The sequence below is a fragment of the Argopecten irradians genome, chromosome 2 (assembly GCF_041381155.1).
Source record: "Argopecten irradians isolate NY chromosome 2, Ai_NY, whole genome shotgun sequence".
Lineage (NCBI taxonomy): Eukaryota > Metazoa > Mollusca > Bivalvia > Pectinida > Pectinidae > Argopecten > Argopecten irradians.
Genome location: NC_091135.1, coordinates 30431165 through 30444102, shown reverse-complemented (window position 1 = coordinate 30444102; position 12938 = coordinate 30431165). Strand labels below are relative to the sequence as shown.

General features: G+C 37.5%; 1 protein-coding gene across 1 annotated transcript; it reads left to right on the top strand.

Moving 5' to 3' along the window:
• The first annotated feature begins 821 nt into the window (after positions 1–821).
• On the top strand, positions 822–4143 carry LOC138316587 (mucin-2-like). Its single transcript, XM_069258268.1, has 3 exons — positions 822–1176; positions 2029–2771; positions 3208–4143. The coding sequence occupies exons 1-3, from the start codon at positions 822–824 to the stop codon at positions 4141–4143; spliced, it is 2034 nt and encodes a 677-aa protein (XP_069114369.1).
• Positions 4144–12938: the final 8795 nt, after the last annotated feature.

Here is a 12938-nt window from a genome sequence, read left to right as displayed (position 1 = left end):
CGAGACAGCTATGGCGTTCCATATACATGCGCTACATGTAATTTTATAGAATGTAAATGTTTGTTACTTTAAAAAACTATCACTAATTGTTGTTTTAATAGTGTGCTTTTGGTCAATTTTAAATTTAAAGTCCTCTAGGACAAAACACTTTTTAGAAAAACCTCACTGGCTATATTTCAGCCTTTGTAACGCTATTTTTCTAGACTTTATTTTGAACCAAGATATTCAAATACAGACTCATACCATTTTCTCTGTACATACCTTATTTTGTAATTTAAATATGTATTTAATAAAGGAAATACATGCACATGTATTATTCAAATGAGCTTCTGGCCCTGGTCATCGTTATCATCTGAAGACCTAGTCTTCACTTTTCGTTGTCTGATTTTGAAAGCTTCCTACAGTAATTCGCTTGAGTAAATGAGACACATGAGCATGTTATGGTATTTGTATATCACGTGTATTTTATACGACCTTTTCAGATCAGTCCTATACAGAAGGGACAGAATATGGACAGACTTACATATGGCCCCTAAATAGTGATACCTATGGTTGGGAGGTATACCAACCCCCCCCCCCCCCCCCCCCAAAATAACAGCCAACCAGGGTTCATATTTGTAGACGTGGATCATCAGACTAGCCATTTAAAGGCGATAGCTTTGGACGGCTCCGATTTTGTCGACATTGCAGTTGGATCTGCCTCTTTCGATGGGTCAGACTTCACCATCTCCATTCACTTTAATGTTGCTTCAGGCTCCAATTTGTTTCATTACAAATCCACACTGACATCAGGTCTGATAACGGAGGTCAAGGCTTCAGTGATGGCGGGTCAAAAAGTCTTGTCGAAAACTGTCAGTGGAATAGTGGAGACGAAATCATTTTCAACAAGTGTTCCATTAGATACCTGGTATACACTGTTGTTTTGTGTTACTCGAAGTAATGGAAGATACGAATCCTATCTAGGCGAACACAGCTTATACCACGACGGGGACTATCACTCCGACCAAACCCTATCAACTCCGGGATGGATTCGTCTGGGAGCGGATATGGACGGAGGAAATTATTTTATGGGCTCTATTATCTGTATAGGACTCTATAATGAAAAACTGGATAATCAAGATATACTTGGTATCCGGGATTTATGTACTAGTGCGAACTGGATCTATCCTCCATCAGGTACGTAAACCGAAGCGAAATATTTAAAATTTACATTTTTTTGATTTCTTGTCGAAAAATGAGATCATGATGACATCCTCTTACTGCTTGGATATGTCGTTTATGTGTGCCATAAGACGATACATTTGTTTTCCCTATATTATCTTACGAATAGAAAGTTAAATCATAATCAATCTATTTTGCATCCAAATGTGCGGCTGTATCAAGAGAATAGCTAGGAAGAAGACAATAAGTTACTATAATAATAAGAAATATAGGAAATTTAATCGCCTTCTACCTGCCATTTGAATACAGGCTCATAAGTATATTGTTGAAGAACAATGTATCTTAATGATGATCATTAAAGAATCATTGGATACCAAATGCTATGAAACACATCTCGAAGTTATTTAAAAAAAGTTATAGTCACGCAAAAGTAAAATCAAGTTCTTCGACTCGTCTCACGAATTCTCATTTAAAATGAAAACACATTTAAATTCCTATACAATATATGTATGAACATTTTTGATTCCAGTAATGCCATGTTGTACTTACTAGCCAATGTCAATAATGTTAGATCATACAGTTTTGAAAATCTAGAGTTTTATGGAACCAATGCCAAAGCTCACATAAATTGAAACCGATTTTCAAATTGCCACAAAATGTGTACAAAATATGCTTTGGCTAATGAGAGTATAAAGCCAACTTTTCAAATCTAGGTAAAATAGTTTTTGTTATGATTTTCCAAAATTTCACAAGATTTCTCAGACGATTTTATTGAAGACACAATCATCATTATGATGCCGCAATTTTCACTAGTCATATAATAAAGCTAATCACCTTTTGTCACTAACATTTTATCCCATGTTTTAGGTTTGCCCACAACAACGACGACTACTACAACTCCAACAACCAATACTAGTCCAGCAACAACAACGACGACAACTATTACAACCCCAACAATAACTACAACTCGAACAACTACTTCTACAACAACAACAACAACATCTACTACTTCAACTCCAACAATAACTACAACTCCAACAATTACTTCTACTCCAACAACAAAAACATCTACTACTTCAACTCCAACAATAACTACAACTCCAACAACTACTTCTACAACAACAACAACAACTACTACTTCAATTCCAACAATAACTACAACTCCAACAACTACTTCTACTCCAATTCCAACAACGACAACTACTTCAACTCCAACAATAACTACAACTCCAACAACTACTTCTACTCCAACAACAACAACATCTATTACTTCAATTCCAACAATAACTACAACTCCAACAACTACTTCTACTCCAACAACAACAACATCTACTACTTCAATTCCAACAATAACTACAACTCCAACAACTATTTCTACTCCAATTCCAACAACGACAACTACTTCAACTCCAGCAACATCTACAACTCCAACAACTACTTCTACTCCAAGAACAACAACATCTACTACTTCAATTCCAACAATAACTACAACTCCAACAACTACTTCTACTCCAACAACAACAACATCTACTACTTCAATTCCAACAATAACTACAACTCCAACAACTATTTCTACTCCAATTCCAACAACGACAACTACTTCAACTCCAGCAACATCTACAACTCCAACAACTACTTCTACTACAACTCCAACAACGCCTTCAATGACAACTACTACTAATCCAACAACTACCACAACTAATACCCCAACAACAAAAACTACCACTACACAAAATCTATTATTGCTCTAACTCCAACTATCACAACATCAAGAGCAATTACTCAAGCGACAACCACTTTCACTTCAACAACGACAACTAATACGACTCGTTCGACAACTACTTCGACTCTATCGACAACTACTACGACTCCATCGTCAACTTCTACGACTCCATTGATAACTACTACGACTCCACCGACAACTTCTACGACTCCATCGACAACTTCTACGACTCCACCGATAACTACTACGACTCCACCGATAACTACTACGACTCCATCGACAACTATTACGACTCCATCTTCAACTTCTACGACTCCACCGAGAACTTCTACGTCTTCACCGACAACAACTACGACTCCATCGACAACTATTACGACTCTATCGACAACTATTACGACTCCATCTTCAACTTCTACGACACTCCATTGATAACTACTACGACTCCACCGACAACTTCTACGACTCCATCGACAACTATTACGACTCTATCGACAACTACTACGACCCCATCGTCAACTTCTACGACTCCATTGATAACTACTACGACTCCACCGACAACTTCTACGACTCCACCGACAACTTCTACGACTCCACCGACAACTTCTACGTCTCCACCGACAACTACTACGACTCCATCGACAACTATTACGACTCCATCTTCAACTTCTACGACTCCACCGAGAGCTTCTACGTCTTCACCGACAACAACTACGACTCCATCGACAACTATTACGACTCTATCGACAACTATTACGACTCCATCTTCAACTTCTACCACTCCATTGATAACTACTACGACTCCACCGACAACTTCTACGACTCCATCGACAACTATTACGACTCTATCGACAACTACTACGACCCCATCGTCAACTTCTACGACTCCATTGATAACTACTACGACTCCACCGACAACTTCTACGACTCCACCGACAACTTCTACGTCTCCACCGACAACTACTACGACTCCGTCGACAACTATTACGACTCTATCGACAACTATTACGACTCCATCTTCAACTTCTACGACTCCATCGATGACATCTACAAACTGCTACTTCTACGTCAATTTCAACAATGACACATACTTCGTCTACAGAAAACAAGCTGTCGAAATCTGTCGAAGCTGTGGGTATGTCCTCATCGAACGGGTTGCTGTCAGTGGAAAACCAAGAACTGCTGCGGAGAGCCCATTTGTTTTGTCGAATGCTGACAATGTCGTGAGATGTGCCAAGATGTGTGCTCGTTATAACATATGAGTGTCGTTCTCATCCCATGCTACTAGGAAAACATGTGGTTTGTATACATTATTCCACAATGTCATTGACTTCATAAACTCACCAAACGAGATATATTACAAAACTAAGTAAACATAGTAATCATCAACAAGGCTCGTGCACAGTGGACCACAAACTTTATCTAAACGTAGCATTCAAATAGGATCAGACATTGCCTTGATGCGATAGATGTCTGACATTTAAGCATTAAAACAATGTATAACATTAATGTTCGTTGGTCTTTTGAGCCCGGTAGTTCAAATTAGCTTCAGTCTCACATTGCCCAGAAATTCCAGTCGTTAAATATTCTTTATACTTGTTCTATGAAGTAAATAGGTTGTTATCCATCTTCTGTCAAAGTTTCAAAGGAATTGAACTTTTCATGTTTTCTACAAATTGTAAATCGACATTCATATTAGTCATTTTTGAGTAGATTCCATACATGAAAAAAGCATTCGTCTGCGGTAAATCTACCCCGAAAATAAAAAAATCTTTGACAAAATGTTCTATGATATATGTATTTTATATGTATATCAATACCTTTTCAAGAAAAATACTGTAGTTCTCGTCATAATTAATTTTTGGTGATGATTTTGGTTGAAATATGGCAAAAAATGCATGTACTCAAAACATTCTTTCAACAATGAAAATGGATCAAAATTGTGACAAACATTTTTAGCACCATAGAACCATTATTTTTCGTTGATAAGGACGTTGATTAGACTAGAGTTATCTCCCCTATCATATTACTGCGCAGAGCAGCAAGACACATCCTAAATAGATACCACAATACAAACTCAGTTACAGATATGATACACAAACTCAAACTACCATCACTACACACACGCAGAATCTGTCAAGACTAACATTTTCTTTAAAATCATATACAAACAAGTCCTAGAAAACACACCTCAGAGTTAGACACGCACACTCACACGCATACCGTTGCATATCTGCTACCAATGACACATATATATACTCCTTCTTTCCATATACAATCACACGATGGAACCTTTTATCGGTAGCAGCAGTAAAAACCATAACACTCGAAGACTCAAAGGCACACATCCCATATACAGTCCTCGAAGCGTTCACAAACAAACTCAAATGTTCTCCTTTTTTTCCTATTTTTTCTTAAAGCTGCACAAAAAATAACCAAAAACTCCTTCACTTTCAGTCACTGTACAGACCACAAATCGTCAACATTGACGGCCTGGTCTATCAAGAAGGACGATATATACTTTTTGTACATTCACTGTATAGTTTCCTGTTATAATACAGCCTAGATGTCAATACTTTTAGTTTTTTAAACAGTGTTTAATCAATATATAATATATTAACATAAAAAAGCAATACAAAAAATGTACCGGTATAAGGTGGGGCTATTGATGTTGTTATTTTTAATCTAATAAAATAATTTATTCATATCTTCAAATTTCAGAAAAGGGATATTAAATAAATCATAGTTATTGAAATGCTTGACGTGTCATAGCTCAAGCGATCCTGAGCTGTCTCCCTTACCAAGTCCGCTGAACCTGCCTATCTTATTAGGCTTTTTAATTCTTTTTGCCTAATATATATAATAATATAACATAATTTTTATAATAATATAAATAAATGAAAAAGCCTAATTATATAAGCAATTTTACCGGACTATCCCTTACCACTTACCAAAAAACACAGTTTAAAAAATAAAATGGCCGCAAAATGGCTCATTTCTTAAAATCCTCGTACAATAATCTACTAAGCACAGAAATGTAATGTTTTGACAAAATTTGCAACTGACAACTTGCTAAAGATAAATTCTTTCTTAAAATCTCATGATTTCCTTGATCTATGTCAAAACGAGACTTCAACGGGATTGAAGCCTCAGAGGTGTGGATCCTTAACTTGGTTAGGTTACAATGGTCTGATCGTTATTTGGCGGGAAGTAGTTGTCACTTTGTCAAAACATGTCCGAATGTAGTTTGACAACGATTATTGTTCAAGTAACTGTTATTAATTAAGTTATAATTCTAGAATAAAAAAAAACGTTCGGTAAGTAGAAAGGTATGGAAAAGGTATTCATACTTATTTTTTTGTTATTTTGTTATTTACACATTCTTTATGCAGTAAAGATATTTCGATATCAATGAGTGCTTTTAACATTACTACATCTTATTTGCATATGTCGGCAGATAATGATGTCTTATTTTGGCCTTTTTTTAGATGATTTAATTGTGGTAGAATCAGGTCACACAACTCGGGGTTATTGGATATGGAATTTATTGCACACTCGTAAGTTATTTCTTAAAGGTTACAAAAGACACGACGAGCTTTACTTTTGTAATAATTTCCATGCCCAAAAAACACTTGTTGAGAAAACCTCTATGTATTTAATTGTGATTGATGTTCTGAAAACACAAAGATACATTAAGCACAGGTAAAATGTTTTTTACTCAATAAATTCAAATACTTTTCCAGAGCGTAGTAGCCAGTGTTTGGTATTAAAACCGTGTTTGAATGAACACCAGAGTAGAAAGTGTATGTCATGGTGGATGCGGTTGTTACAACAACAGACATCGTCCTGGACACACTTCATGGAACAATTCACGATTACTCTGACAACCACAGGCTTTTGTAGAGCAGACATGGCAAGATGGTTTCATGTTATTTCCAGCCCGAAAGAATAATTATCCTTAAGTACTGGCAAAGATACAGTTTGCAAGAATGTTTGATCAATATCCAGTACAGTACAATAATTGTTATTACGTAACAAACTTGTTTCTCGAACTATAAAATAACATCTATTCGATGTCCGTGTCTAAATTGTATTACCTATGTACTATAAGATTTGAAGCGATATTCTGCTTGTTTAGAGCCTATGTCAATACAACATACATCAATACTATGATCAATCTCATTAAACAAAAAGTTTGATGTTGTTTGTTGTTGATCACAGACTACTTTTTCGCAAATAAGAACATTTTTGTGTAGGATAAGGCATCAACAATGCCAATTAACGGATACCTTAATGATGTTTTATCCATCATCCTCGATACTCCAGGGGTTACTATTACTGATGTTATATCCATCATCCTCGATACTCCAGGGTTACTATTACTGATGTTATATCCATCATCCTCGATACTCAAGGGGTTACTATTACTGATGTTATATCCATCATCTTCGATACTTAATGGTTACTATTACTGATGTTATATCCATCATCCTCGATACTCAAGGGGTTACTATAACTGATGTTATATCCATCATCCTCGATACTCCAGGGGTTACTATTACTGATGTTATATCCATCATCCTCGATACTCCAGGGGTTACTATTACTGATGTTATATCCATCATCCTCGATACTCCAGGGGTTACTATAACTGATGTTATATCCATCATCCTCGATACTCCAGGGGTTACTATTACTGATGTTATATCCATCATCCTCGATACTCCAGGGGTTACTATTACTGATGTTATATCCATCATCCTCGATACTCCAGGGGTTACTATTACTGATGTTATATCCATCATCCTCGATACTCCAGGGGTTACTATTACTGATGTTATATCCATCATCCTCGATACTCCAGGGGTTACTATAACTGATGTTATATCCATCATCCTCGATACTGCAGGGGTTACTATTACTGATGTTATATCCATCATCCTCGATACTGCAGGGGTTACTATTAACTGATGTTAATATCCATCATCCGCGATACTCCAGGGGTTACTATTACTGATGTTATATCCATCATCCTCGATACTCCAGGGGTTACTATTACTGATGTTTATATCCATCATCCTCGATACTCCAGGGGTTACTATTACTGATGTTATATCCATCATCCTCGATACTCAGGGTTACTATAACTGATGTTATATCCATCATCCTCGATACTCCAGGGGTTACTACTATTACTGATGTTATATCCATCATCCTCGATACTCCAGGGGTTACTATTACTGATGTTATATCCATCATCCTCGATACTCCAGGGTTTACTATTACTGATTATTATCCATCCTCGATACTCGATACCATCCTCGATCAGGGGTTACTATAACTGATGTTATATCCATCATCATCCTCGATACTCCAGGGTTACTATTACTGATGTTATATCCATCATCCTCGATACTCCAGGGGTTTACTATAACTGATGTTATATCCATCATCCTCGATACTCCAGGGGTTACTATTACTGATGTTATATCCATCATCCTCGATACTCCAGGGGTTACTATTACTGATGTTATATCCATCATCCTCGATACTCCAGGGGTTACTATTACTGATGTTATATCCATCATCCTCGATACTCCAGGGGTTACTATTTACTGATGTTATATCATCCATCATCCTCGATACTCCAGGGGTTACTATTACTGATGTTATATCCATCATCCTCGATACTCCAGGGGTTACTATAACTGATGTTATATCCATCATCCTCGATACTCCAGGGGTTACTATTACTGATGTTATATCCATCATCCTCGATACTCCAGGGTTACTATTACTGATGTTATATCCATCATCCTCGATACTCCAGGGGTTACTATTAACTGATGTTATATCCATCATCCTCGATACTCCAGGGGTTACTATACTCTGATGTTATATCCATCATCCTCGATACTCCAGGGGTTACTATTACTGATGTTATATCCATCATCCTCGATACTCCAGGGGTTACTATTACTGATGTTATATCAATCATACAGGGTACTATTGATCGATATCATCTCGATACTCAGGGGTTACTATTACTGATGTTATATCCATCATCCTCGATACTCCAGGGGTTACTATAACTGATGTTATATCCATCATCCTCGATACTCCAGGGGTTACTATAACTGATGTTATATCCATCATCCTCGATACTCCAGGGGTTACTATTACTGATGTTATATCCATCATCCTCGATACTCCAGGGGTTACTATTACTGATGTTATATCCATCATCCTCGATACTCCAGGGGTTACTATTACTGATGTTATATCCATCATCCTCGATACTCCAGGGGTTACTATTAACTGATGTTATATCCATCATCCTCGATACTCCAGGGGTTACTATAACTGATGTTATATCCATCATCCTCGATACTCAGGGTTACTATAACTGATGTTATATCCATCATCCTCGATACTCCAGGGGTTACTATTACTGATGTTATATCCATCATCATCCTCGATACTCCAGGGGTTACTATTACTGATGTTATATCCATCATCCTCGATACTCCAGGGGTTACTATAACTGATGTTATATCCATCATCCTCGATACTCCAGGGGTTACTATTACTGATGTTATATCCATCATCCTCGATACTCCAGGGGTTACTATTACTGATGTTATATCCATCATCCTCGATACTCCAGGGGTTACTATTACTGATGTTATATCCATCATCCTCGATACTCAAGGGGTTACTATTACTGATGTTATATCCATCATCCTCGATACTCCAGGGGTTACTATTAACTGATGTTATATCCATCATCCTCGATACTCCAGGGGTTACTATTACTAATGTTATATTCATCATCCTCGATACTGCAGGGGTTACTATAACTGATGTTATATCCATCATCCTCGATACTCCATGGGTTACTATAACTGATGTTATATCCATCATCCTCGATACTCCAGGGGTTACTATTACTGATGTTATATCCATCATCCTCGATACTCCAGGGGTTACTATTACTGATGTTATATCCATCATCCTCGATACTCCAGGGGTTACTATTACTGATGTTATATCCATCATCCTCGATACTCAAGGGGTTACTATTACTGATGTTATATCCATCATCCTCGATACTCAAGGGGTTACTATTACTGATGTTTATATCCATCATCCTCGATACTCCAGGGGTTACTATTACTGATGTTATATCCATCATCCTCGATACTCCAGGGGTTACTATTACTGATGTTATATCCATCATCCTCGATACTCCAGGGGTTACTATTAGTGATGTTATATCCATCATCCTCGATACTCCAGGGTTACTTTAACTGATGTTATATCCATCATCCTCGATACTCCAGGGGTTACTATTACTGATGTTATATCCATCATCCTCGATACTCCAGGGGTTACTATTACTGATGTTATATCCATCATCCTCGATACTCCAGGGGTTACTATAACTGATGTTATATCCATCATCCTCGATACTCCAGGGGTTACTATTACTGATGTTATATTCATCATCCTCGATACTGCAGGGGTTACTATAACTGATGTTATATCCATCATCCTCGATACTCCATGGGTTACTATTACTGATGTTATATCCATCATCCTCGATACTCCAGGGGTTACTATTACTGATGTTATATCCATCATCCTCGATACTCCAGGGGTTACTATTACTGATGTTATATCCATCATCCTCGATACTGCAGGGGTTACTATAACTGATGTTATATCCATCATCCTCGATACTCCAGGGGTTACTATTACTGATGTTATATCCATCATCCTCGATACTCCAGGGGTTACTATTACTGATGTTATATCCATCATCCTCGATACTCAGGGGTTACTATTACTGATGTTATATCCATCATCCTCGATACTCCCAGGGTTACTATTACTGATGTTATATCCATCATCCTCGATACTCCAGGGGTTACTATAATTACTGATGTTATATCCATCATCCTCGATACTCCAGGGGTTACTATAACTGATGTTATATCCATCATCCTCGATACTGCAGGGGTTACTTAACTGATGTTATATCCATCATCCTCGATACTCCAGGGGTTACTATTACTGATGTTATATCCATCATCCTCGATACTCCAGGGGTTACTATTACTGATGTTATATCCATCATCCTCGATACTCCAGGGGTTACTATTACTGATGTTATATCCATCATCCTCGATACTCCAGGGGTTACTATTACTGATGTTATATCCATCATCCTCGATACTCCAGGGGTTACTATTACTGATGTTATATCCATCATCCTCGATACTCAAGGGGTTACTATTACTGATGTTTTATCCATCATCCTCGATACTCCAGGGGTTACTATTACTGATGTTATATCCATCATCCTCGATACTCCAGGGGTTACTATTACTGATGTTATATCCATCATCCTCGATACTCAGGGTTACTATTACTGATGTTATATCCATCATCCTCGATACTGCAGGGGTTACTATTACTGATGTTATATCCATCATCCTCGATACTCCAGGGGTTACTATTACTGATGTTATATCCATCATCCTCGATACTCAGGGGTTACTTATTACTGATGTTATATCCATCATCCTCGATACTGCAGGGGTTACTATAACTGATGTTATATCCATCATCCTCGATACTCCAGGGGTTACTATTACTGATGTTATATCCATCATCCTCGATACTGCAGGGGTTACTATAACTGATGTTATATCCATCATCCTCGATACTCCAGGGGTTACTATTATTACTGATGTTATATCCATCATCCTCGATACTCCAGGGGTTACTATTACTGATGTTTATATCCATCATCCTCGATACTCCAGGGGTTACTATTACTGATGTTATATCCATCATCCTCGATACTCCAGGGGTTACTATTACTGATGTTATATCCATCATCCTCGATACTCCAGGGGTTACTATTACTGATGTTATATCCATCATCCTCGATACTCCAGGGGTTACTATTACTGATGTTATATCCATCATCCTCGATACTCCAGGGGTTACTATTACTGATTGTTATATCCATCATCCTCGATACTCCAGGGGTTACTATTACTGATGTTATATCCATCATCCTCGATACTCCAGGGTTACTATTACTGATGTTATATCCATCATCCTCGATACTCCAGGGGTTACTATTACTGATGTTATATCCATCATCCTCGATACCCGTACTCAAGGGGTTACTATAACTGATGTTATATCCATCATCCTCGATACTCCAGGGGTTACTTTAACTGATGTTATATCCATCATCCTCGATACTCCAGGGGTTACTATTACTGATGTTATATCCATCATCCTCGATACTCCAGGGGTTACTATAATTGATGTTATATCCATCATCCTCGATACTGCAGGGGTTACTATAACTGATGTTATATCCATCATCCTCGATACTCCAGGGGTTACTATTACTGATGTTATATCCATCATCCTCGATACTCCAGGGGTTACTATAACTGATGTTATATCCATCATCCTCGATACTCCAGGGGTTACTATTACTGATGTTATATTCCATCATCCTCGATACTCAAGGGGTTACTATTACTGATGTTATATCCATCATCTTCGATACTTAAGGGTTACTATTACTGATGTTATATCCATCATCCTCGATACTCAAGGGGTTACTATAACTGATGTTATATCCATCATCCTCGATACTCCAGGGGTTACTATTACTGATGTTATATCCATCATCCTCGATACTCCAGGGTTTACTATAACTGATGTTATATCCATCATCCTCGATACTCCAGGGGTTACTATTACTGATGTTATATCCATCATCCTCGATACTGCAGGGGTTACTATAACTGATGTTATATCCATCATCCTCGATACTCCAGGGGTTACTATTACTGATGTTATATCCATCATCCTCGATACTCCAGGGGTTACTATAACTGATGTTATATCCATCATCCTCGATACTCCAGGGGTTACTATAATGATGTTTATATCCATCATCCTCGATACTCCAGGGGTTACTATTACTGATGTTATATCCATCATCCTCGATACTCCAGTGGTT

Excerpts from the sequence above, each read along its gene's own strand:
- LOC138316587 (XM_069258268.1), top strand. The coding sequence starts at position 822 with ATGGCGGGTCAAAAAGTCTTGTCGAAAACTGTCAGTGGAATAGTGGAG. Across the intron at positions 1,177-2,028 it reads CTGGATCTATCCTCCATCAG|GTTTGCCCACAACAACGACG; the intron begins GTACGTAAACCG and ends CCCATGTTTTAG. Across the intron at positions 2,772-3,207 it reads CGACAACTACTTCAACTCCA|AACTTCTACGTCTTCACCGA; the intron begins GCAACATCTACA and ends GACTCCACCGAG.